This window comes from Erigeron canadensis, chromosome 2 (genome assembly GCF_010389155.1).
Source record: "Erigeron canadensis isolate Cc75 chromosome 2, C_canadensis_v1, whole genome shotgun sequence".
NCBI classification, from domain to species: Eukaryota; Viridiplantae; Streptophyta; class Magnoliopsida; order Asterales; family Asteraceae; genus Erigeron; species Erigeron canadensis.
The window spans coordinates 43784612-43812123 of record NC_057762.1 but is presented as its reverse complement, the minus strand read 5'-3'; the positions used below and the strand labels follow the sequence as shown (position 1 = coordinate 43812123).

Here is a 27512-nt window from a genome sequence, read left to right as displayed (position 1 = left end):
ATACAGTTAAAAGAAACAGACCTCTCATAAGGGCATTCACAATGATCATTTTTGAAATGATTTTTTGTCTAAAAAAAAGCGTAAAAATATGTTAGAGGTTTATAAAAAAAAGCTTTACATACAATGGTAAAGTAAACTTTTCAAAGTTTGAAGATAAACAAAGTAATATTTTTTTAAATGAAAATATTTGTTGATAAGCTTGGTATCAATTAATTTATAGGTTCCTACTTAAACTTAGGGAGTTAGGGGTCATTTTTTTTAGTCATTAAGTGCTGAATGTATTAGGTAACTGAATGCATAAATGATGTCTGAATGTATTAAGTAAAAATAGGTAATTGACGGTTATTTTTGTTTATTAAGTCAAGGAAATAACATAAAATTTGTCTTAATGCATTAAGTTCTTAATTATTAAGTTTATTAAGTAAAAAAAGAACAGGGCCTTATTCATGTACTATAATATTTGATTTTAATCTTTTGAAAACGGTTTATCAGTGGAGGTAAAAAAAATTTCAAAAAAACCTCTTGCACATTCTTACATTATTTTATTTTTTTTAAAAAAAGAGTTAATTGCAAGATTCGTCCTTGTGGTTTACACACTTTCATAGATTACATCCCTCTCTAAAGTTTTTAGTCAAATACACCCAAACTATCAAGATTATTTGCGCTTTACATCCATGTCCCTAATGACGTCAATAACTCTCCGTTAAGTCACCTCACATGGCCCCCACGTGAGGGCAGTATTGTATTTTCTCACCCCCCCATCAAACCTACTCCTTTTCTCCTTCTTTACGTATATATGTATTTTATATCCATCAGATTGATATATAAAATCAATCTACGCACAAACCAAAAAACCCTTTTATCTTCCCCCCCCCCCCCACATTTCTATCAGATAGTTCAAAACAATAGCAAATCATTCAATGATAATAAACGTTCAACCTTTTAATCAAGTTTTAACTGTTTAATCAAATTTAACAATGGTTGAAAGTTCTTGGTATATCCGAAAAGATGATTGTCAAGAGTTGAAACTAATTAAAGTGTATGGTGAGTTACGGTTACTCTTTCATGATTTTTTTTCGCTTTTTTTTTCCGCTTTTTTATCGTTTTTTTCACTAATCTATTTATTTATCTTTTTTTTACAGGTGCAAACCCTAATTTCTTTTCTTTGAAAATTCATCATGGTGGTATGTTTACCAAGTCTCCTGGCAGGACTTACATCAATGAAAAGGTTAGTTTCGTAGACATGATTGATGGTGATCTCTTTTGTACCTGAACTAAACAGCATGATGGAAGAATTGGGGTATGTTGAAAAAATTTCAATGTGTTTCTATTTTAGGGCACCAGATAGTTATAATATGGATGTTGGAATTCATGCACTAGCTAATGATAATGATGTTTTAGATTTGTTGAAGTATATTGCTTTTGTAAAAGTTCTTGATGTCTACACTGAACAAATGGAAAAAACCTTGGAAAAAGTTGTTCAAAAGACAATTTCAAACAAATTACCTTTTAAAAAGGCTTTATTTAAAGAACATGGCAATAACACTACTAATGATGACCCTTTTGATGATCCATTCTTCACTGAATTGGTTGAAAATGATTTTGGTGGTGACGGGGGGACAAATGTGGAAACTGAGGCTGAGGGTAATGAACATAGTGGTGATGACAGTGGTGAAGATAGTGATTTCATTGCAGACGATGTTGTTGATAAGCATGACTATGAGGTTGATATGACAGACTTTAAGAATAACATTGATGAAGAAGTAGAGTGGATAGGTTGTACAGATAATCCAATTAGAGTAAGTGAAGCACCAATGGATGTTGAAAGTTTAGACCTTGATAAATTTGATAGTGGGTCAGACTCAAATGATGATGATCCAGCTAGGAAGGAAGCTTTGAAAAGGCTGCGGCAAGAACATAACACTAACCCAAATAATGAAGCTCACTTCTTTCAAAGTCAAACCTTTGGGACAAAAGCAAAGATTAAAGAATTGATTAGTTCACATTCCATTGAGACAAGAAGGCATTTGCATATAATCAAAGATGACAAGACAAGGATAAGAGTTATATGTAGAGGTAATATCCCAGTATTTAGTGAGGCTACTGATGCAAATTTAACTGAGCCCATTGATTCAAATTCAAGTAAGCCCACTGATCCAAAATCAATTAATCCCACTGATCCAACATCAAATGAAACACTGCCCAGAGCCCACTATACCACTAGATGACAAAGGGAAAGAGGTAGAAGTAGGTGAGAAAATTAAGGTGGAGCCAGTCAAAGGGACAAAAGTTGTTGGTGGGAGTAAAAAAAATTACTTGTCCATGGGTTTTGCACATATCCAAAGGTGTTGACCAAAATACTTGGATGGTGAAAACCCTAAAAGAAACCCACAAATGTCTTCAAACTAGAGATCTTAGAAAGTGTACAGCACGTTTCCTTGCAAAACAACTTGAAGAGCAAATTGTTCCAAACCAGAAGCTTCAAGCAGGCTTAATAAGAGATCAACTGCAGAAGAAGTTTAAGGTTAATGTTTCAATGCATAAAATATATAGAGCAAATAAGCAAACAAAAGTCAAGTTGATGGGTGATTTCACTGAACAATACAGGTTGTTGAGAGATTATCTCCTAGAATTGCAAGCAAGGAACCTTGGGACCACTGTAAAGCTTGGTTTCGAAAATGAGACTAATCCTGATGTTCAAACCAGACAATTCAAAAGGATTTACATATGTTTGGGACCTTTAAAAAGAGGGTTCCAAGCATGTGGAAGAGATCTTCTAGGTGTGGATGGTTGTTTTATGAAGGGGATGTTTCCTGGTCAGTTGTTGACAACAGTGGGGGTTGATCCAAACAACCAAATCTATCCACTTGCTTATGGAATTGTGGAATCAGAAAGCAGAAGCTCATGGACTTGGTTCCTAAAATGTCTTGGAGAAGATCTTGACTTGAATGAGAGGTAAAACTTTACCTTCATTAGTGACAGACAAAAGGTATGTACACTTGCTAAATTGATTTCCTACTTAATTGTCTTGGTTTATTAACTGTGTTCTTTATGACATGGAATAATACCAGCTATTGAAGAGTTGTATCCTGCAGCTGAACATAGATTCTGCTTGAAACATATATATGATAACATGAACAGTTCTTGGAGGGGCCAACTTTACAAAGACTTCATTTGGAAATTAGCTACAGCAACCACTTTTGAACATTTTAACAAAACTATGGAAGACTTAAAGAAGGTGAACAAAGATGTATATGAATGGTTGTAGAAAATACCACATAGACATTGGACCAGATCCCACTTCAGTGGTATGTACTCAATTTTTCATTTGAATTGTAAAGTTACATACTTTTTCAGTAGTATTAATTACAAATATATTAACAGGTAGATCACATTGTGATGTCCTTTTGAACAATATGTGTGAAGTTTCGAATAGACAACTTGTTGATGGAAGGGGAAAACCAGTGATACTTGCATTAGAGTATACTAGGGAATATCTAATGAAGAGAATTGTGATTGTGCAAAAGGAAATTAAAAAGTGTAATGGGCCTTTAACACCTATGGCAACAGTCTTGTTTGATGCAATTAAAACTGAAGCTGCAAAGTACAAGGTGTCATTCTGTCCATATGCTTAAGTCTTGACTATTATCCTTGATTTCTTTAAGTATTATGCTTAATTTATTCACTGTTATAGGCAACCTGCAATGGAGATACCGAATATCAAGTTGTTAGACCTTGGTTAGATCAATGTGTAGTTGATATACAAAACAAGACTTGTTCATGTAGGAAATGGGAACTCACTGGTATGCCATGCAAACATTCTGTTGCAGCTATGTGGGATGCATCAGATAATGAAAGGCCATGTGGCATACCTGAGAGTTATGTTCATCGTGTGTATCGGCTTAATACTTGGAAGGAAATGTATAAATTCAAGATCTGTCCTGTCCCTGGGAGGACTTATTGGCCTAAATCTAACTCTCCAATCACAATACTTCCACCGAAGCACCATGTCCAGATAGGAAGACCTAAGAAGAAAAGGAGGAAGAGTAAAGTCGAGTTGGAGATAATCAAGGCAGGGAAGTTGTCAAGGCAGGGTAAAACTGTGAAGTGTGGTAATTGCAAACAAAATGGGCATAACAAAAGAGGTTGCACACTTGCTCCCAAAGTTTCAAGTGGAAAAGAGAAAGGTGTGAAAGCAAAGAAGGCCAGGATCGAGTAATTAACTTGTTTAGTATTCTATGTGTTAAGACTGGTTGTTTAGTATTATATATTTTGTGAAACCAAGTATGTGGTGCTCTTTTGGAATTTGCTTATCTATTTTCTATCTATTTTGTAGTCGACTTAAACTGGATTTTTGGTCCTTTGACATTCTGGCAATATTATGGCTTTTGGAATTTGTTCATTTGGTATTCACCATGTTGGCATTTGGTTATTTCAGTCATTTTTAAACATATGTGGTCATTTTGTTTTAATCTGCACTTTAATACCTCATTAGCTTGTTTTGTCCATTTTACATTTACATATTTTATTGCAAGTGCATATTTCATTTGGTAATAATCTGGTACATATTTCATTAAAAAAACACCCATTACAGAGTTAACTTCGGTTTAGCAAAGCATGTAAACAACAAAAAACATCCAACTAAGGCCTAACAAAATCTTGTATCTTTTTGCTTGAGTTTCTTTTGCTCTAAGTACTTCTTCAAGTTTATTCATGAACCTTAATAAACCGGGTATGATTTCAATCGCCCTTGAACACATCGGTGGGCATACCAACGAATGAATCCATATCTTGATCCCTATACACCAATAAAGTGGTAACAATTATTTCAATCCCATGATTTAGGTCAAAACACAAAAAAACATTAAAACTTGAAAAAAACTTACCTTTCTTGCACAACAATAGAATCTTTTTCCCGGATTATTTGGAGTCCAGGATGTTTTTATAGAAGAAGGAGAACCACATGAACACATTACCATTTGTGAAAGATTTTGGGATTGATAAAAGAAAGAAAGAGAAAAAGAAAAAAAAAAGGATGAAATATATTAATTTAGGTCAAAAATTGATACATATATGCGTAAAGAAGAAAGAGAAAAGGGAGCAGGTCTGGTGGGATTGGAAAATACAATACTGCCCTCACGTGGGGGCCACGCGACATGACTTCACGGAGAATTATTGACGGCATTAGGGACAGGGACGTAAAGCACAAATAATCTTGATAGTTTGGGTGTATTTGACTAAAAACTTTAGAGAGAAATGTAATCCATAAAAGTGTGTAAACCACATGGACTGAATCCTGCAATTAAAGATAAGGTCATAAGAAAAGAATTTAAATAATTAAAATTGAAAATTAATAAACGCGCTTTCTTGCGGCGAGACACACCAAACAACAAGTGGGCCACCATTATGTTAGTATTTTCACTCTCTTATTTAAATTTAAACTAATAAATCAAAAATTATAAAAATCATTTTCCTTGCTGTTCTCTTCTGTCTTCACTACCTCCGTAACTACTTCCGAACACCTAATATTTGCTCGGCGGCGATGGGCAATTGCTGCGGTGGAAGTGGTGGAGGCGGCGGTGGTCAATCAGCTATCGGTGGACTATCTTCTCACCATCATCCGAATACTAATAACCGTCCAAACGACGGCGTTGAAGGTTTTCTGAAGTATCGCGGTTACCACGGCCTTTACACTCAGATCGAGGTTTTTTTTTTTTACTTTAATTTGAAGTTATATCTATAGGTTTATTCATTTCTGTTATCTATACGTATATGTTAGTTTCCTGATTATATAATTATCTGTTTAGTTATTATATAGATAGATGTAGATAATGCACATTGATGTTAATATAGCAAAATATCCATATATGAGTTATGTAATTATAAAGTGTAGCAGCAAGTAGTTATTTACTGATTCCTACAATGAGATTCTATTGTTTTACGATGTCAAATCGGTCTGTTTCCGGTTTTTAAATAACATGATTAGTTTGTTGAATATATTATGTGGTACAAAATTGTAATAAAATTTGATTTAGAATAATAATAGTATGTTGATTATGGATTATATATATGCAAAGTAGGTATTATTTATGTTTCGTATCGTAGTATTGAGGTTGATTTTCATGTAGTATTGACTGCAGGTTTGGCAGGCCCTCTTTACTTGTTTCGTAAACTTTAATATATTCCGTTGGCAGATTGAAGGCTTATGGATATCTTTTGTTAACTATATTCATTTGACATGGCATTATTTTGGACTTTATGATATGACTTTCGATATCGATTTGCATGTGTGCTTTGTGTATTTGCTATTAATAAGATTGTGATGCAAACCCTATGTATTTGTGATTTCAGTTGTATGATGCATTTGTAGATACATGATTATAGTGCCCACCTATCCGTTTTTATTATCTTATGTATGGGATTGAATGTTTAATTCAGGGGTTAATACATTCTCAAATGGTAAGTATAACTGAACCGTAATTGACAGATAGAAAGCTGGGGAGAAACAAAACAGAGCTAGATTGATTAGGGTGTGCCATACTTGTAAATGGTTTAGATTTTGAGACCCTACCCATGAGAATTTACTGTCAAATGTATTGGCTACATGGAATTTTAAGGCGTCATTGTTTTCAAAAAGTTAAAAGAAGTTAAATGCATCTTAGACCCTTGCGTCCTTCTAAAGACGCGATAAAGAGGCTTTACACAATCTTCCTCATGTCATTAGTAAAATGAACAGACATAGGCCGCCGGGGGTGGGTTGGGGAGGGGGGCTTAAATGCGTGAGACAAGCCTGGAAGGAACTTTGGAGTTGGTCTCAGATGGTTTGTACTAGCTGTACCAAATGAGTATTTAAGCTCTATGCGTTTGATACTGAGTGCCAAGTAATATATCTAAGAATTCAGCCGTTCAGAACATTATTTCTGACCAAATTCTTTACTGGAATATACTTAAAATTGTTTCATTTGTTCAATTCTTACTAGCTTCCACATTGATAACTGAGCGTACATCGTATAGAATGTACCATCGACCACACAGAATGTAACCGGAAAGAGAATTAACACAGAATGTTCATTTCTCACAATAATATTTCGACTCATGTTTCTTTTTAAAAAGAAACCAATCTTAATACTCTTTCCGGTTACATACTGTGTGGTCGATGGTACATTCTATATGATGTACGTTCAGTTATCAATGTGGAAGCTCTCTGTATAAAACTATCTTGAAGGTAAAAGCCAACATGATGAATTAAATCATATATAAATCAACTACATAACCAGGGTAGTACATGATGTCATGTCCATGTTAAAATGTACACCCAGTTTCTTTTTTGGGTTTGTAGCTTGAGCAATACCTGATCTATCCACATGCCTATTTTATCAATTTTAAACTATTGCAACTTAATTTTTATTGTACTTTTACTATTCAAACTAGAAGTTAGCTAAAAGTAACAGACACTTGATTAACAATTTGTAGGTATGGTACTACAATTTGTTGTATTTAATCATTTCGTTATTGCTTCTCTGATGCATTAAAAACATTCTTGCAGTTATCCTTATCTGCTTCAAACTTGCGTGACCGGGACATACTTTCCAAGGTAGGTTGTTTGCACTCATATGAAAACCTTGGGATTCACTTTCGTATTTATGTTTACCTATTGTTTTTAAGCTCCTGTCATTCTTGACCCCAGACACAAATGAACATTAATAAGTGGAAAAGAGCTCATGGAACCTTTTATATCCTGAAAGTTGATCTTTACTTTTCAAGCTGCTATACCTGATGGTCATGTAATACCAAGTGTGATTAATACAAATTTTGGGGAACAGAGTATGAGAATAAAACCAGGAAAACAATTTTCTTTTGGAATTTCTCATAGTAGAATAGTAGATAGTAAACTTGAAGCTCTGCTATCCATAGAACTTTGATTTATCTTTTCCATATTTTAAACAACACAAGTCTTCAGTTTTTACATGAAAGTTTGCCAGGTATCTCACAGATATATGTTTCGTTTATAGAGTGATCCTATGACAGTTATATACATAAAGGGAAGGGATGGTTCATTGCAAGAGCTTGGCCGCACTGAAGTTGTTTTAAATTCATTAAGTCCGCAGTGGATTAAGAAACTTATTATTGCTTATCATTTTGAGTTGATTCAGACATTGGTGTAAGTTTTTCTACGTTGATATACATATCTTCTTACATGTATACATCTTTTAAATTTTTTTTGCTATGATTTTGCATCATAGGTTCCGTGTATATGACGTTGACTCTCAATTTCATGGACTAGAAGAGAAGGTATAATTTACGATTCTATATTCTGATAACCCCCATCAGTAATCTAAAACTCCTGTTGCTAGCACTCACAATATGATCCATCAACTTTGATATATTGCTTTAACTGTTCTAATAAATAAGAATGATACGTTGATATTATGTGAATTACTTCAGGTAAACCATAAAGGCTTTTTTTTTTGGTTTTCCCCGCAGATGCTTAAGTTAGAGGAGCAACAACTTCTTGGCGAGGCTACTTGTTTATTGTCTCAGGTAGTAGCAATCAATCTGTTTACTATTTTAATTCTGTAACGGATCATAAACAGTGTAATCTTACTTGAAAGTTGAAACTTTTACCAGTGAAGTTAATTTTGAGTCATGTGAAGTTAACATATCTTATAATTGTGAGAACTGACTTTATTTTTACTAGATAGTAACTAGACAAGACCGTACACTGGCCATAGATATTGTGGGAAAAGTAGATTCTGCCAGCTCGACTCCTTCAAAGAATTTTGGGCAGCTCACAGTTCATGCAGAAGAATGTGTTGTCTCAAAAACGACAACAGAGTTGATATTTAGGTGCATGGATTTAGAAAACAAGGAAATATTCTCCAAAAGTGTACGGACTTTCTAATCAATTATATAATCATGGTCATATCATAATATGACTGCATCAGTTAATTTTATATTGTTTCCCGCAGGACCCCTTTCTAGTAATATCCAAATGTGTGGAAAGTGGGCATGCTGTTCCAATATGCAAAACAGAGGTTCTAAAAAATGATCTTAATCCAATGTGGAAACCCGTCTCCGTAAGTATCTCACAAGTTGGAAGCAAGGAAACTCCACTTATAATCGAGTGCTTTAATTTCAATAGTAATGGGAGGCATGATCTGCTTGGGTAAGTGAATTATTATTTCAGGGACTACCATTTTAGTTATTTTTGATATGATATATATTTTTGTTTTAACTTCATTGGGCCATTCAGCAAGGTCCAGAAGTCACTTGCTGAGTTAGAAAAACTTTCTTCTGGTGGGCAGGGAGAGCGTATGTATGTACCCATTGCTGTGGGAAAAGATCATCAGACTAAGGTCGTACCTACATCCTATGTGTGTTCATATGAAGTTCAAGTCATTTATCCTTCACACATCAACCATTTTATACAATTTGAATATAGGTACTTAAGAGTCAGCTCTTTGTGGACAAGTTCTCTGAAAGTGTCAATCATACCTTCCTGGATTATCTGGATAATGGCTTTGAATTGAGCTTCATGGTTGCTGTAGATTTCACAGGTATCATGCTCTAGAGATGCATATGTATAGGTATACTGTCTTAGGATGACTACAGTAAATAACTAGTAATTATCAGTTCTATATATGTTAACATTAGTTCTTCTGGTTGTTTTTTTGAGTTTGGATAGCATTGTGAGTGATAAATAATGAAGAAGGTTGTATATGTAGATGGTCTTGATAAAATTATAAAATTTACTACTAATTTATTCATACAAGTAGTGTATTATATTGGTTTCATTTGACTAATATTCTGGTACATTGTCAACTTGATATATCATGAATAGTATCTTATCGTTAGTAATTGGGCCACTTCTAATTAATAAATCACTATTGTTCTGTTTTACTTACATCATGAATAGTATATTCGTATCTTTGGTAATTGGGCCACTTCTAAGTTATAATTACTGCTAAGTGCTAACTCCCTATTGTTCCTATATACGAAATAATGTAATTAGTAAAAGAGAGTAGAGATGCCGAGTATTACCTTATATTAAAAAAAAAAGGGTAATGGAGGGAACCCTAGCCCCCGGTACCTCAATTGGATACCCATCGACCCACCCCGTATGAGCCATATGATGCCGGTAAAATACCTCTATCCTAATCCCCACATGATCTGGGCACCCATGCCGAGTATTACCTTATATTTTTCTCTATGTAAGCCACTTTTGGAATTTGGCAGTTTTCACAGATTCTTTACAATAAAAGAAGAATTTTTTTTGTTATTTACGGGTTATATGTTAAGTAGCTGGAGGTCTACCTCTTCTGGACATGGAAGTGATGGAACATCTGATTATATGTATATATATATATGTATGTATGTATGTATGTATTATGTGAATACTGCACTATCGTATTGAACAAAACTTTTTTTATGCATTGCAATTGGATATATAAATAGGTATCATGTTTTAAAGTTTCCTCCTTTTCAGAAAACAAATATAAATTATTTATGCTGTCTTCTATTTTCAGCTTCAAATGGAAACCCTCGTTTACCAGATTCTTTACATTATATAGACCCTTCTGGACGTCCAAATGCATACCAGAAGGTGTGATTCCAATTCTTGCATACTTTGCTACAGTTTATGTACAACTTGTCAATGCTTGTAGAAAAAATATACTGATGGTAATTCATATATTTTTAGGCAATTCTAGAGGTTGGTGAGGTACTGCAGTGTTATGATTCTGACAGGAAGTTTCATTCATGGGGATTTGGAGCACGGCCAATTGATGGTCCTGTCTCTCATTGTTTTAACCTAAATGGGAGCAGCGGGTACTCAGAGGTGGAACTTCTATTGTGAAATAGATTGATAATTTTATATTTTACAGTTGACGTTCTAGTGTAGTTTGATCCCTTATTCTTGTTATTATGTGTTCAGGTCGATGGGATTCCTGGAATTATGACAGCTTACGCTGGTGCAATATTGAATGTCACACTTGCAGGGCCAACCCTGTTTGGGCCGGTGATTACTGCTGCAGCAACAATAGCCAGCCATTCTTTAGCAGCCAAGGAAAAGAAATACTTTGTTTTGTTAATCATTACGGTAAGCATTATGAAATATATATATATATATGTATTCTTTAAAAAGGTTATTACATCTTTGTTTTATTATGATTACTTCACTGGGAGAGTTGCAGGATGGAGTGATAACAGATCTACAAGAAACAAAAGATGCCCTTGTGAATGCATCAGATCTGCCGTTGTCTATACTTATTGTTGGGGTTGGTGGAGCTGATTTTAAAGAGATGGAGGTACTAAAAGAACTGTTTTCCCATCTTATTCGTCTATACCATAGTCACGTAAAACATGGTATGCTTCGGTACTGGAATGGGGACGCATTCAGTTTGCTTTTTGGTTCGCCGTACCATATCGAAACGGTTCACCGTACCATCAGTGAATGGATCGCTAACGATTTGCGTTTCGATACACTTCGTACCAATACGAAGTACACGGACAGATGAGCGTTTTATGTGACTATGGACGTATGGTCTTTACCAGAGGTTCATCAATGGTGTTTACTAAAAGGGATTTTAAATTATGGTTTTGCAGATCTTAGATGCAGATAAGGGAGAGAGACTTGAAAGTACAACTGGACGCATTGCAACACGTGATATAGTCCAATTTGTTCCATTTAGAGAAGTACAAGGTAAGTCATGACAGATGCTATGTATCGCAAGAACATGCAGGTGGAGTCGGCTTCCATACACATACACAAACATCTATATACATACATATCCATGACTAATACCAATGGCTTTTTTTAGAATAAGCAGCCTTATGTGCTGTTTCGGAGGTCCTGGGAATAAGGCATACACAAATGTATGTAGTGTAAGAGCCTATATACGAGTCATACACTCCAAAGAGTCTACGTTTTTGACTTTGAGTGTGAAACTTTACTTAGTAATATGCTACATAATTATTACTTTGAAATTTGAATATAAGGCAAAAGTAATATTGAAGGGGGGAAATAACATTTTTCAAAATCGGCCATTGACTTCTTTGATCTATTATTTACATGTTTTCTATGATATAATTGACATTTAACTCATTTGCAGGTGGAGAAATTTCTGTTGTTCAATCACTTTTGGAAGAACTACCCTCACAATTCTTAACCTTCATGAGAAACAGAGATATTCTTCCAGACAAATGATTACATACAAAATTTGTAAATATATGTTACTAGTGTTTTCTGCGATATACTGTGTGCAAATTTTGACTTCATTTTGAACTTTGTATTTTTATCCTCCTGATTTGGATAGATTTAGTGGCTCTATTGACCCATCTAGGTAACCTGTCAAATAGAAGCCACGATATCTACCCAGATCATATTGGCAAACAAAAGGAGAAAGAGATTGTCACTTAATTGTGAAAAGGTAGAACTGCAATGTGAAGGCATCACAGTTTGTGGATTGCTCGCAGACAAGTGCATTGAGTTAATTGACGATGTACTTGTGTTGAGTGTAGAAACTTATTAAGAGTTTAGGTTGAGCTAATTGACAAGAGCTTCCTGTATTAAACACTCTTGATCTCTTCTATTTCTTTCAATCTTGTAATTTACTCTTCTTTTGATATGGAAATTGGTTCATTTTTTTCATTCTGAATTACTAAAATGTGAAATCTTTATTTTCTTTTTGACATTTTCTTAGAAAGACTGTAAAACAGATGTTCAGTATACTGCAAGCTAGCAAATCCTCAAAAACTGGACCCAAAAAATCAATTTGAACTCTCGAAATTAAACAAATCAAGCCTGAATAGCTCACTTTACATCGATCCATAACTAGACTGTTAATGCCAAGTTACTCATTTATGTACACATTATAGGTGTGCTTTAAACACTATTCTATACTAGAACTTGTTAAATGTGTCAAATGTTATTGAGTTGTAATTTACTGAAAAAATTAAGTATTCCAATATACGGAGTAATACTTTTTTATTTGCTTTTCCAAAAAACATGATTTAATATAAAAAAATTAATCGTTTTCAAAGCTCAGATATAACATGAGCAAGAAAGTACGTGTTGAGAAATCAATCAGACATGACAAATATTATGTATACTTGTTATTGACGTTTACCAAGCATGCTTCATGTCTCATCATATCTAAGTTTGACTTTTGTATTTGTATATTTAGAAGACAAATAGACAGAGATTCAAGTGCGTGGAGTGGTCTTTGTTCTAAAGTTAGGGTTCATACTTCTTTTGATTTTAAAAAACTTGAACCGAAATTATACCACAGTTTTCAATCCGACAAACCCTGCAATTTTCAGGTCAAACAACATTTTTGACTTAGTTGATCCTTTAATACACAATAACACAAATACTACGGTTTAGAAGACTTTTGGTATAAACCTAGCGGTGTTAAACACATTTCGGCCCGTATGCCACATTACCGAAAATTGGTATGCCGCATATCCGCTCCCTTTGTTGCGGGGCATGTGGCATGTTGGATACATATCAGCATCACCATACCGATTCAAGTGGTTGTGTGCATGTGAACTTTTTTTTTCCACTTATGTTTATTATAAAATAAAATATGTTATTTTAATTGGTAAGATTTTGTATTATTTAGAATGAGCACCCTACAAATAGTAAGTTTTGACATCTTTTAGCATGGAGTACCATCTTATTGGTGTTTCTATGCCAAAATTCGGCATCTTGGTATAACAAATTTCATCCTAAGACCGGTATCTAATACTCAACCCGTTCAAAATAAAATGTACACTTATTTTTAAATGGATTAATGGCTTGGTACGTATCTAACTACCCTAAAAGAAGTACCATACAAACCGTAAAACGTCTAATGGTTAAACGTCGTAGTTTTTGATTAAGGCAACACCAATCATCATAAAATGGTAAAAGCCTAGCCAGCGTAGGTACTTGTTTGTCTAACCCAGAATAAAGATTTTGATTAGAGGATAAAAAAATCTTAAAATGGAATAGTCAATTATGTTTAGTCAGTTTTTTTAAATAAGTCAAAAGGTTATCAAAAATTAATGGACGATGCATAAATCTATTCAAATCACTTTATCTATAATATATAATAAAAAGAGTTAATTATAGGTTAATTAGTTTTCTATATTCCTTTATAAAGTAAAAAAGATAATTTTATCTTTGAATTATCAGAATTTTTCTTGACATTTTATGTTTAGCCCTTAATAAATTAATTTACACTCTAAACCTTTATTTAATAATTAACACTTTTAGTTTTTATCTTCTAAAAATTTTCACTATCACAATTACATCAACCTACACCATTTGACACCGCCACCACCACCACCAATAATACCATCACCGACACCACTAGACCGCGCCTTCCTCATCACCGCCGTCGCATTGCATGGGTACTATGCTCGGGAGTTATGTTTTCGTAAGGACACACTAACTATAATTGTCAACATTCTTCTTTTTTATCTGTTGAAATGTAGGATACATGTTTTTCAAGAACCTCAATCCTTGCGGTACGGTCTAGATGTCCCTCAAATGCTTTAATCAGCATGATTTAAATTCTATCTTTGTCTCTGTCTTTTTTCTTGTGTACCCATTTAAGCACACGCATGGAATCATGATCCGATAAAGCCATACAACACTTTTAAAACTTTTGAAACCATGCATGGTTCATGATCCAATAAAACACAAAAGTATACTAATTAAGTCCCTACCACACATGCCTCCACATTAATTTATTTTTAAGCAATGTTATAAAAACATAATTTGTGTAAGTAAACCAATCACCGAGTTGTCTAATGGAAACGAGTTTAATTTGTTTATGAAGTTTCAAGTTCGAATCCTGTCTTAAAATAATAATAATTTGAGAATGGCCAAATTAAGAAATTTTTAGAACAGCCACAAGCAAAAACTTGGTTAAGCCGTTATATATCGTAAACAAAAATCGCTTTTTATCATCAATCTTAGTCAAAAAAGGATTCCCTAACCCCGCATAACCCTAATGTACGTTTTCCTTAAATATGTGTGAAACTAAGCGTTATCGTCCAAAGAAAAATCCAATTGTTAGATAAAAAAAAAACTTTATAACGAGGCAAAGTAAAAAGCAACAAAGAAGAGGGTATCAGATTCACATCTCTTCTCATGGATATCGCTAAACGTACACGTGCAACGCATTAAGATGATACTATATGTACACAAAAATATATGTATTTATTATCTTCAACGCGTACTCACATTATTCAAGAATACTCGTATAGTTTACATCTTCGTACATTTAACATTTAGAAATAAGTGATACATGCTCTTTGCAAATTGTTAGTGATCGATTGGCTAATTAAAGTTATACGTATAAATAATATCTCTAAATATGAATCCAAGCAATTAAATGCCCAATAACCATTCATTTCTAGACATATAATATTTGTGATTACAGATTGTAATAAATTAACTGGTTAATTATGTCGTCAATAAAGTGTAACTCAATCAGTATGTAAGGAATTTATAAAGATAATTTCTTAACTACGGAGTATAATTTAATCTTTAATTTTCTATCGTTAGTTAATTAAATATATGAAGTAATTTTATTGCGGTTAAATCAATTTTATGGGCGCACAATATTTTTTTTACAGTCAAACTTTAAACTTATGACTTTTAAGTTTTAATTAAATCTTTGAAACCATTGAAGTATATATTGAACCTCGTACGATATATATGTTTGACATATAACAGGACCGACAAATTTAGTTTGACATATCAAAATATAGGGTAACACTCCAATGAAAACACTTTTAAAATAAAAATGGTGAGAACACTTAAAAACTACATTTTGATGCATTAAAAGTCCATAAAACTAACATAGTGCATAACTAATTATCATTATTTAAGTGTTTAATAACACATTGATCCTTCAAAATCAAAAAAATCACGTTTTTTGTTTTGTGCATCCATCTTGGATGCATATTATCAAAATGATACATCCAACAAAAAACGTGAATTTTTTTGATTTTGACGGATCCATGTGTTGTTAAACACTTAAATAAGGATAATTAGTTATGCACTATGTCAGTTTTATGGACTTTTAATGCATCAAAATGTAGTTTTTAAGTATTATCATTTTAAGTTGGTTCTCATTTGATTGTCACCCTCAATATATATATATATATATATATATATGAAAGGATAATTAGTTATGCACTATGTCAGTTTTATGGACTTTTAATGCATCAAAATGTAGTTTTTAAGTATTATCATTTTAAGTTGGTTCTCATTTGATTGTCACCCTCAATATATATATATATATATATGAAAGGATAATTAGTTATGCACTATGTCAGTTTTATGGACTTTTAATGCATCAAAATGTAGTTTTTAAGTATTATCATTTTAAGTTGGTTCTCATTTGATTGTCACCCTCAATATATATATATATATATATATGAGGATGAGAATATAAGACTGTTAGATACCTAAGCTTAGATGTCAGACACACACATATTAATTTTTTAAACCATAAAAATCATAGGGGCCATACATTTATTCATTAAACAACAAATAATAAAATATTAGTATGTGAGGGATTCCATACCTAAGCTTAAGTGTCAGACAGCCTTATATTCTTTTTTTTTTTCCCGAAATATATGCATTGTTAAATTTGTACGATAAACTTTGAAAGCAGAAAAGCGTTATATGTTTTCTATACGACCAATTAATTAATTAAAGACGGAAAGAATATATATATATATATGGTTATTATATTTGCATGTAGTAATGTTTTGTAGAGAAAAGACGCGTTTATATCACATTCTCATTTTCACACCATGCATTGCATGGGACTATGGGAGTTAGCTAGCGCGCAACACTATATATACTAGTGCTTAATTGTTTGTCATAAGTTCTACTTCTCGATCTTGGAAAACAATTAAGTTAGTAATTACGTACTTGTCAAATAGGTTTTATATATTTGCCACATATTTATTACATATATATAGATAGATCACACTTGCTCTGTCTACCTAGCTAGCTATATAATTAATTAGCAGAGATATAGCGAGGATGTTTTTTCGAAGGCATGGAAATAAGAAAAGCCAACGAGCTGAGGAGGTGGAGGAAGACGATGACTTTCCGGTATATTCATCTCAGTCACAAGAGGATATGACTGCCATTGTCTCCGCCCTCTCTCAAGTGATTGGAAGCGATGATTCCACCAGCAGTACCACCAGTCATGCTGATCCTGCTATCTCATCATACTCAAATTATTCTGCTGTGCCGCCTAATTATAATATTCAACTGCAAGCACCAGGTATGTATTCATTCACTTAACTAATTTAACCTTGTTACGAAAAACTCTTTTTATATGTGCAACTAACATGCATTTTTTAAACATGCAAGCTAGCTAGGATTCTATATACATACTTCTTCTTCTTCTGTCTCACTAAAAATGTCCATGTTATCAATTTTTAGGATCTAATTTTTCTTATCTTTAAACCGTTACTCTTTCTGTTCCACTAAACTTGTCCACTTTTAAATTTTCAAAGTCAAACTTTATGAACTTTAACCATAAATAATTTTATTCGTGTTATATAATATTTGAAGAAAGTAATATGAAATGATTGTGATTTAAATGTACGTGTATTTCATTGGTATAACTTAATTTCATTAACTATTATATAACACAAATAAAAATATTTATGGTCAAAATTGATTGAATTTTTTAAAAGTGTACAAGTTAAATGAGTTTTGCAATATATATGAATTGGTATACTGTAGTATGCAACTTGAATTCAAAAGAAAATCCAAATACGACTACGTACAGTAACCGACCCGTGTAGTAGTCAGGTGCAACATATATAAAAGTCATGGGTCTACATCACGAAAGTCAACTGCTCTTTTATTCCCTTCAATTCCCATATCCTGCAGTAGTAATATACTCACAAGAAGTCTTGGTTTGAACCATGCACTCTAGGTAAAAATTTTAGGGGGCTAGCTAGCTAGATAAGAAAAAGATGTACAAACATTGGTAATTAACAAAGATGGTGGGGCACGAATTCGTCATCACATTATTCATTGAAATCCATCCATCATATATAAGAACACTAACTTAATTACGGAGTAGTTTTTTGTTGCAACCAGAAATTTATTTAAACCCACTTCAACAAGGTGTGTGTGTGTGTTTATTTTAAATACAGTATATATATGCTTTGTGTCGTGAGTGAGTGACAATATATTAAGTGTATGATGGATAGAAGCTGGGAACGAGAAGAAGAGACACTATAGAGGAGTAAGGCAACGACCATGGGGAAAATGGGCTGCAGAGATACGCGACCCCCAAAAGGCAGCCAGGGTGTGGCTGGGCACATTTGAGACTGCCGAGGCAGCAGCCATTGCGTATGATGAAGCTGCTCTTAGGTTCAAAGGCAGCAAAGCGAAGCTCAACTTCCCCGAAAGGGTTCAACCCGGGAGGACCGAGTTGGGTTATCTAACCACCCGTCCCCAACATCAACAGCCATCGCCTGCTGATCATCATCAGCCAATGTATTATCACACGGATATGGACCCTAATCTTCATTATTACTCACAGCTCAATGAAATGGGTAGTTATAATCATCCAAATATTTTGCAATCTTCTTCGTCATCTTCAAATCTACAAGGAAGCTCGTACGATTATGGATCCACGCCATATTGGCAAGGCTATGATCCAAGTAGAAATATGTAGACCGGATTGATATATTATATATATAAATTGAAGTCTATATATGTAACTTAATCACAATTAATGCTCTTGTAAGCTTGCTTATCATCAGTTTCGTAATCTCGTACTAGTTTTTTAATTTCTTTCTCAACATACCATGTACTGTTCACTTCAAACCAAGTTACTGGAATTGGAAATTGAAAAATATATACATTTAATTAGTTTTTTCTTATTCCTTAAATTACCTGTGTCTACGTACTATATTTAGACAATTATCTCATTTGCAAACATATCTTGCGCTAGAACTTTAGCTCGTAAGCATAAATTCCGAATGTCCATGAGGCCAAAATTTACCTATAGGATCGAATTGGAAATTGGAAAATTTACATATCTATATATATCCTAGTAACAGATACGATCCAGCACAAACAATCAAGCATCCTCACACCAAAAGGGTATGTGTTTAAACCATACATGAAAATACATCAAAGATTGATGGGGGATCGATATTGATTGAACACCCTTTCGGTGTAAGAATGTCTTGTCCTTTATACCGCATCACATCAGACATCAAATATGTGTATTTCCTTGTGATCAGGTCACTAGAGGAAACATATATACCTCTCATTAAGTGATCACCACGAGGGGCTCACCAACTTTGACAGTTTCGGTGTGAGTCTCCTTCCAACCAGTCACATATGGTATCTTTTAATTTTACGGTTCGGTAATCATACAGGGTTACCAACAATTCCCAAATACAGGTGATCACCTTCTAATAAGGGATGACTCTCTTGTCAAGTCCAGCACAAACAATAGATTTGTTCTTTACACGACAAAACCTATTTAGCATTTACATCTTTCTTGAGCGAACTCCCATGACACAAAGTTGCCATTCATCTTAACATCCCAAACAATTACTCTATGTTTTTATTCTCTCCAGAAGCAATAAAACGATCTGAATGTGTAAGAATGTTCATAACACATCTAACGCCATCTTTTATCTTCAGGTCATTATATTGTTCCCATGTGTCAAAAATTGTACATTCTTCTGCGTCTCGAATGTACATGGTCAATATAGTTTAAGACATTATTCATGGTTTACTCAATTGAAAAACAAATAAATTAATGACAAAGTATACAATAAACTTATCAAAAAGTAAAAACATGTAAATTATCCTAATAATAAACCTAACTTGCCAATCAACATCGACATTTATGTAAACAACACGGGGGATGCAACATCCTCTAGCCAACATTTTTTACATTTTGTGCAGAAGCATTTAGTAGACCAAAGTTCGCTCACAATTAGTTTAAAACAAACATATAAAATAAGATACTTTCAGAATTTTCTATACACAACTTCCCTAAAGCCATGGGTAAGATGTCGATTGCAATTTATTTGTTTTATGCATTATAATCATCGTAATTTATAAAAATGACTCATTTTTTGAATAGGTTCCATAAATTATGATTTTAGTTTTATACATGGAGTTACCAACAACTTTTTCATTACTTACCGAGTAACCTTAATCTTGAGCAGTTGTAAATAGCATTAAAACGATTTTGTGGATTAAACTCATGATGTTTCTTTCAAAGATGTCAACATAGAATGACTTCCTACTTTTTTGGTGTTAGAAGTTCATCAAACTTAGTTCCCTTTTAGCATAACAGATTAGGAGGTAATGAGTTGAATGACATGTTAGGGATAATTAGCCACAAACAAAATTCCAGATTTCATATGGAGTTCTTTATGTGATATGACATCTCTTGGTTTTCATACACTTCCGCCATATTGCACTTGTTCTTGTGTCGCCTTGAAGGGATGTTTGGACCCAAGGGGAAAGGCTCCTACACAAACACAAGTAGTGTAACTTTAGATCATATATGATTAACAAAAACAAACTGCTCTGTATATGCTTAGACAATTGTAAGAAACTAAGTGCAGAGTTGTTAAATCTTGAATGGCGGCAGTTGTAACTCATTAACCTGACAACGGGTCTATTTGGGCCAGATTTAAACTCTTACCTGAAAACGGGTTTGTTTGGGCCAGATTTATTTGCTAACAAGTGAAAGGGTCAATATAAAACTTAGCCACAAAAAAAATAAAAAATAAAAAAAGACACGGGTTGAGCAAGTCATATGAGTTGAAAGTTGCAAAATTTATACGAGTACTAGTACAACATTTTCAGCCTCCTTTGGCTTTTTCGAACACCGTAGATGTTATTTTAGTTTATATTCAGCCTCATGAGCCGCCCATTTTGGCACATTTACTAAAATGCATCAAAAGCCAAACATTTAGGGCCTTAGGATCATACATATGGATTATGGAGTCCTAAGACATTGGAAATTTTCTGTAGGATGTTAATAATTACCTGACTGCCAGCATTTGGGCCATCTGTGGTAAAGAGAATGGGATGGCAACACTTATCTTCATTCATCAAGCTTGACTCTTGGAAGTGTGCAATTAGGGCAGCCTTTCCCTGGATTCGAGCATATGCAAGACATGCCACTTTTCCACTATGGAACTTCTCCCATTTCCTACCATTTATTGACTGCAAAAGCATGTTCGTATTGGTATTTTTGCTTATTCAACTAAATCAGACCTTACAAATAATAGAGGAATGGCTCAGATCACATAAAAACAGAATTTACCTTATGAAATCTTACTATCTGAAGTGGGTCAGTCATGTTTATAAATGCATATCCCATATTGCACTTATTCTGTTGAGAAAAATTATAATAGAATGTGTATTTAACATGGTCTCATATCAAGAATATAATATGATTAAGTAAGAGATAATACTTGCCTTGAAATCAAGAGGCAGATAAATGAAATCATAGGTGCCTTGGTTATGTTCATTTATTGCAGCCAACAGCATTGCCGAGCTATACCTGCAGTAACAAGTAAATTGCAGGAAATCCATGAGGATGATTTAGAGATGGCAATTTCGACCCATTAACTTATGCATGGGTTGTGTTTGTTCAGATTGGGTTATGTTTTTAAAGCATTAAATGTCATATGGCCTTTTATGAAAGAAATCATTAAAATAATATGCAATCATTTATGACGCACAAACTTATAAAAAGTTACAGAAAGTATTTCCAGCCCACCCATTTTACTGCCTCCAGGATAATTAGAACCAGTTTAGAATGACAACTCATACAGATATGGACATACTTATTTGGAATATTTTTAATCATTAATGTTGTTCGGCAGTCTTCCCCACGCAATACACGTTCAATATCAAGTTCATATTTTTTCTCATCTGTGTGACAGGAAACAGTTTCATGTCTGCCATGGGATACTCTTCTTGCTCGTCCTCTTGGTCTACCAAAAGATAATGGTGATGCAGCTACAGTATCCCTTTTAGGAGATTTATGGCTTACAGGAAGACTGGGAGTGCTAGGAGCACAAACACCATCATCAAATGGAGGAGACCGTGACCACATTGCATGATTTAGATGATGGTTCTGAAAAGAGTTAGAGCAGCTCAACGCATGATGACATCCACCAAGCCCTGACCTTGTAATTTTTGGAGAGCCTGCCATGATCATGATAAATATTTGAGAATTGAGTCACTGCTGAGATTGATCATAAATAGTTGAGATAAGGCAAACTCTACTAAAAAAAGTGACAAATGTAGGCCTTGTTTCTGTTCAGGGTAACCATCCCTGTTTTCATCCATAAAAAGGCATCAACTTCAAGAAATTTAAACGGAAACAACCCTACAACTCCAAAATATCCATTTCAAATTTTAAGGTGATTTGGCGTGGTTACCTTTCTTTACAGCTGACATGCATGTTGACATCAGTTAACTTAGATGATACTGTAAATTGATTTTTATGGAAAGTTAAAGTCATTTGAGTCTTTTTTTGGGTGAACTAAAATTTGAGACCCCAAACAGAAATGAGACAAAAGTACATTGCCTTTCTACCCCGATTTAAATGCATTTCCAAATAAATCAAGCACATTGTACCAATTTTCCATTGTGCCATGACAATATGTATGTGGTTCATATTCATTAGGTTATGTTTATAAGCATGAAGGTGTTTTGCATACTATTGCCACCAATTAATTGCAAGGAAAACGGCAAAGGGGAAAGAGATAAAACTATCATGAGAGTAATATAGAGTACTCACCCACAAACATGTGTTCCATTGGCAGGGCATATGCACCGAGCATATGATAGTGCTTATCATCTGTTTCTGTTGTAACACCGACAGCTGCTAAATTTAATGGGTCATAGGTGATAATACCATTATTTACAAAACCTTTGCAGCTGATGGGTAATGATTGAGGATGAAAACTAGGGCAATTGCTGTGCAGCTTTGCTTGATTTGTAGGGTAATGAGGCTTGTGGACAAATTGATTATAAATAGATGACATCCCAACCGGAGATGGTAAGCTATTTGTTATACAGCAATTTGCATTGATGGCCATCTCACTTGGTGATTGTACACCATAGATATACCCATCGATCATGCAGCTATTCACCACTACACCAAAAGAAATACTTGGTGTGAGAAGAGTTAAGATGAGAGGGGCAATCACACCATATTCTAGTTAAACAAGAGGTGGCAAAATTGGCAGGTCTGTTAATGGGAAAAAATGGAAAATTTCAGGTACTGTCAGATTGTGTTGAACAAATCACTCTTAGTGTATAACATTGAGTACTACATGACTATAATCATTCCAATGATAATCAAAGATTTTGAATAAACAGTTTAGAAGGTTTAATGTTGTAAAAATAAAGTGAGAGATGTTTGACCTGTTTCTTTTAGAGCTATTTGTTTACTTTTACATATTTGACCCTTTAGAACTAAAACATAAGCCACAAAGGGGTCAAAAATACCATCTCTACAGCAAAGAAATTATATAAGTCGTGTATGTATTCCGTGGCAGGAATATATATACCTTGTGGTAACGAGTTGCCACTAGGGCTTTGACACGAGCTAAATTGACCTTGCACTAGCTCATGAGTAACTTGTTGAACCAAGCTATATAAAAGAATTAATCAATAATCAACCATTGAGCAACGAAACTTGGTTAAAGGAGATGAGCCTAAATAATATCAAAATTTTAACTTACCCCTGGCTCAGAAAATGAAGTAAATTTATAAAGATGATTTAATTGCTTAGCTTAAAAATAGTACCTTTTCGTACGCGCCGGATAGCTTAGTTTAAGTTTGCTATCTTGCAACAGATTGCCACTATTTAAACCACTAATAGCTGCTTCAGCAGCTCGAATATCGTAGTATTTTATATGTCTGTGATGTGTAGTTCCACATATCTGTCAATAGCCACACAAAAGAGAGAACATATAAGGAGGAATGGACCATGTTGTTTTGATAATGTAAATCCCAAGCCCACTTACCTCTTCGATTTCTCCAAAATTGGCAAATATTTGGTGAAGTTTAATGTTTGACACAGAAGAATCACAGCCAAATACCTCGATGCTTGACTGATCAATGTACTGTCCTGAGGTACCATCCTATTTACAAGTAAAAATTGGAAAACTAAACACAAATCCAGCAACATATTACCACATGAGAAATGATATATCCTCATACAAATTTTCCCAATGATACATGGTATGAACTCATAAGGACGTGAAGAAGTGGGCCCTTTTTTAGATCTAATAGATTCAGGTGATACGTCATTAAGAGGATTTATAGAAGAATATCGTGTCTTATCCCATATGAGTTCAGAACAAAAGTATAACCATGCTGGTTAAGGAACTCATCAGAATAATAACATGGTTATAGCGGGAAGTAGTTAGAGTGAATGTTAGGTCATGTACCTTTGGATTCAAATATTGTATGTGAAGCTTCTCATTTTGCAACGGCTTATTTTGAAGTGCACTAAGCGCAAGAGTAGCAGCCCTTGTGTCATAATATGAAATTATCACAAAACCTTGATATCTACAAGTTGTGTAGAGAGATTGTATATCTCCATGTTGCTGATAGAAGAAAATGTACGAATTCAACATTAAAAAGAGACAGGAAAAAGATATATATATATATATATAGAGAGAGAGAGAAAGAAAAAACTATTTAGTAAATTAAAGAGTTATAGTGACAAGCTGCTATGCACCTCAAAAAGTCGCATAAGTTCTGAATCCTCGACTCTGTTGTCTACATTTTTCACAAGAAGTGTTCTGGAAGGTTGTTCACGGGAAATTAAACAGTCTGAACTGCTTTGATCACTATTAAGGCCTTCAGCAGTCACAGATGTCCATTGCTGAGAATATATATTGGAATTCCCTTCTAATTCCATGCCTCCACTACTGCTGAACAGATCAAAATCTTCATCGTCATTATTGTCAATAGCAGTAAATCCCAACTCAGCAAGTGCTCCGGAGAAGAGATCTTCCTCGTCAGGAAGAAGACTTTCAATAGTTTTAGTTTGACTTGTGCATATTATTGATCCATTATCTTCAAGGCAGGTGACTGCAGTAATTACATAAAACTAATATAGAATCGTCATCACAATTATAACACATAAATACCATAATATTGCCAACAGATAGAGGGAAAGGCACATTAAGTGACAAGAACCTCCTGAACCAAATAGAATTGATGAATGCTGGCGGACAAGTACAAAAAGAACCTAGATAGCTGTAAAAAGGTCCCACATGATTATACAGCTATAAACTAAGGTGAGTAGATATATCCAAGGACTGAGAAAATTAATTTTTTAACGAGATTATAAGACAGATGATTGGAACTCAACTCGTGGAACATATTTGAAGAATTTAATTGCGAGTACCACAATGAATGTGTATTACAGGCACCAAATCTACCATCAGACTATCTAAGATATAAGTGAGCATATGACTATGCATATAATTGCAATCCATGTACCGAAACAAACTAAACTAGGTAGCCCAGTCTTAGCATTCTCTCGAATATAGCTGGAAATTTGAACAAGTTACAATTATAAGCGCTGAATGGATAATGCTTACCTTGCTTATCAGCTTTGAGAATTGATTTTCCAACGTGTTCCTGGCAGAGTAAAGACATCATAATTTTAGAAATACGACAAAGTTCCTTCAAGATGATAAGAATAGAGGCTCCGTGTATGATGAACCCACATTTATGATATGACAGTATAAAACAAAACATATGTCATACTTCACAAAAGTTAAAAAAGGGTACCTTAAGGGAGAAGTCTGGTCTGTATCTATCACGTTGATCCTTAACGGCAACTTGCATGATGGCAGTTGGGAAGCAAAAATAAACAGACCAACAAAAGATCTACTGATCTAGAACCGCCAACTTAATCCCTCTGACAATATCATCCGAGGAAGGCTACTTGACCAATGATAAGAACTCATTCAGTACATTAAAATCAAATCCAACTTACAACAAAGGAAGGTTTCATAGCATAAAACAAATTTTAAAATCTCTACTTTCCCTTGTAAAGCATTTACACCTATATTTACTACTAAGTTTTTTGTAATTTCAATTTAACTAATATACCCCACAACTTAAATTTTAATCTATATTTTTCCCTTATAAAACATTTAATAATCACAGTATCACACTACTCGGGGAAAATCAAGCCTTTGGCCTTGACATATGCGGCCAAACCAGTTTTCCCATGGCCATTTTCCAGACTCTACCCTGTCCAATCCAAGGTGTTTACCAGGGAGGTTTCGAACCGGGTCTCTTATGAGACAATCTCAATTACCACTAAGGCACCTTGGATGTGGCCGATTAATGTTATATCACATCCACCGACCACCGTAAAAAATAGTTAGAAACCGAAAACCATCAAACACTGTATGACTGAGAAACTGCCAGTAACTATTTTCCTACCTCTTTTCGACTGCAGGTAGTATCCTAGTAATCAACTATTACTAACCAAACATCTCGAATGACATCACATACAAATTTTCATAAAATTTTATTTCCTTTTCAGGAAAACATAATGCACCTAATTTTCTACTCTGAAACTGAATTTCCTTTTATAGAAAATGAAATTTGGCTTAAATTTTCACATAATTAACTTTACAAAATTAATCTGTCCAATTACACTTCTTAAATTCAACCAAAATTCCAAAATTCAATTACATACCTAATTCCATAAAAAATATCAATAAAAAATAAAATTTTCACAAAATTATTACCAAATTAAGTAACAAATAGCTAGATCAACAACTAAACAGTCATAATTATACATATAAGCTACCAATTACTACAATTAACCTGATTATAACAAAAAATTACATACATAAATAAAATTAGGTAAGCATAACAAACTACAACAACTTACTTTAAATAAAAATGATATGTATAAATTTAATTGAAAATTATGAAAAATAAAATAAAAGGAAAGTACTTACAGTGAGGTAAAAAGACGGTGAAAAAAAAAAAGATGAAAAAAAGAAAAATGGCCGGAAAGTAGTAAATGTGAGGTCCGGTGAGAGAAGGGGGGGGGAGGGGTGGGTGTGTGTGTATGTGTGTGGCTTTGAATGAGAAAATGACAAAAGTGAAAAATAAATGGGCGCGATTTGTGTGTGTTTGCGTGATGAAGTTAAAGTACGAATTAAGTAACTTTTATACGCAAGTACTACTATTAACTTAACTTGTGATTGTCCAAATATTTTATTTTATTATATTATCTTTTATATAAATGGATAATGTATATTAACCTTTACCAAACATGTGACAAGTTAAGTAAGATAAAGGAATTTGTTTAAGCTGGAAAATAGTATTTGGTTTTTGATGTGAGGAGTTTTTTTTAATTGAAAAGTGGTTGAATGACTTGGTTGAAACCAAATTTTAGCTTTTTAGCAATTTTTTTTTTTACAGCAGCAATAGT

At 33.8% G+C, this 27512-nt stretch overlaps 4 protein-coding genes across 5 annotated transcripts; 3 read left to right on the top strand and 1 right to left on the bottom strand.

Moving 5' to 3' along the window:
- Positions 1-2365: 2365 nt before the first annotated feature.
- On the top strand, positions 2366-4219 carry LOC122588324. The gene is made up of 3 exons (XM_043760434.1): positions 2366-2955; positions 3437-3611; positions 3695-4219. Exons 1-3 carry the CDS (start codon positions 2366-2368, stop codon positions 4217-4219), a joined length of 1290 nt encoding a protein of 429 aa, XP_043616369.1.
- Positions 4220-5467: 1248 nt separating this feature from the next.
- Positions 5468-12649, top strand: LOC122588407 (protein BONZAI 1-like). Its single transcript, XM_043760512.1, has 15 exons — positions 5468-5704; positions 7547-7594; positions 8013-8161; positions 8244-8292; positions 8485-8541; positions 8699-8887; positions 8970-9166; positions 9254-9356; positions 9443-9557; positions 10527-10603; positions 10700-10837; positions 10934-11098; positions 11193-11306; positions 11605-11701; positions 12111-12649. Exons 1-15 carry the CDS (start codon positions 5543-5545, stop codon positions 12203-12205), a joined length of 1755 nt encoding a protein of 584 aa, XP_043616447.1. The 5' UTR covers positions 5468-5542; the 3' UTR covers positions 12206-12649.
- Positions 12650-17042: 4393 nt separating this feature from the next.
- Positions 17043-18858, top strand: LOC122590106 (ethylene-responsive transcription factor ERF114-like). The gene is made up of 2 exons (XM_043762441.1): positions 17043-17297; positions 18241-18858. Exons 1-2 carry the CDS (start codon positions 17051-17053, stop codon positions 18708-18710), a joined length of 717 nt encoding a protein of 238 aa, XP_043618376.1. The 5' UTR covers positions 17043-17050; the 3' UTR covers positions 18711-18858.
- Positions 18859-20233: 1375 nt separating this feature from the next.
- On the bottom strand, positions 20234-27122 carry LOC122587182 (protein MEI2-like 5). Of its 2 annotated transcripts, none has more exons than XM_043759276.1 (14): positions 27034-27122; positions 25844-25999; positions 25651-25690; positions 24780-25135; positions 24487-24645; positions 24061-24177; positions 23840-23976; positions 23602-23684; positions 22827-23183; positions 21865-22228; positions 21494-21578; positions 21339-21407; positions 21059-21238; positions 20234-20534 (listed from the first exon to the last, which is right to left on the bottom strand). In XM_043759276.1, exons 2-14 carry the CDS (start codon positions 25898-25900, stop codon positions 20421-20423), a joined length of 2118 nt encoding a protein of 705 aa, XP_043615211.1. In that variant the 5' UTR covers positions 25901-25999; positions 27034-27122; the 3' UTR covers positions 20234-20420. The 2 variants fall into 2 exon arrangements, with proteins under 2 accessions (XP_043615211.1, XP_043615212.1); XM_043759277.1 differs by having other exon boundaries at positions 25844-25996; positions 27034-27110.
- Between the last annotated feature and the right edge of the window lie 390 nt (positions 27123-27512).

Bases quoted from the DNA above. Each gene is read 5' to 3' on its own strand.
- LOC122588324 (XM_043760434.1), top strand. From the start codon at position 2,366: ATGGTGAAAACCCTAAAAGAAACCCACAAATGTCTTCAAACTAGAGAT. The intron at 2,956-3,436 runs GTAAAACTTTAC...AGTTTCGAATAG, and splicing joins GATCTTGACTTGAATGAGAG to ACAACTTGTTGATGGAAGGG. The intron at 3,612-3,694 runs GTGTCATTCTGT...TCACTGTTATAG, and splicing joins CTGAAGCTGCAAAGTACAAG to GCAACCTGCAATGGAGATAC.
- LOC122590106 (XM_043762441.1), top strand. From the start codon at position 17,051: ATGTTTTTTCGAAGGCATGGAAATAAGAAAAGCCAACGAGCTGAGGAG. The intron at 17,298-18,240 runs GTATGTATTCAT...TATGATGGATAG, and splicing joins TATTCAACTGCAAGCACCAG to AAGCTGGGAACGAGAAGAAG.
- LOC122588407 (XM_043760512.1), top strand. From the start codon at position 5,543: ATGGGCAATTGCTGCGGTGGAAGTGGTGGAGGCGGCGGTGGTCAATCA. The intron at 9,357-9,442 runs GTCGTACCTACA...ATTTGAATATAG, and splicing joins GAAAAGATCATCAGACTAAG to GTACTTAAGAGTCAGCTCTT. The intron at 11,702-12,110 runs GTAAGTCATGAC...ACTCATTTGCAG, and splicing joins TCCATTTAGAGAAGTACAAG to GTGGAGAAATTTCTGTTGTT.
- LOC122587182 (XM_043759276.1), bottom strand. From the start codon at position 25,900: ATGCAAGTTGCCGTTAAGGATCAACGTGATAGATACAGACCAGACTTC. The intron at 25,136-25,650 runs GTAAGCATTATC...TAATTACTGCAG, and splicing joins TCTCAAAGCTGATAAGCAAG to TCACCTGCCTTGAAGATAAT. The intron at 23,685-23,839 runs GTACTATTTTTA...TCTTTTATATAG, and splicing joins TATCCGGCGCGTACGAAAAG to CTTGGTTCAACAAGTTACTC.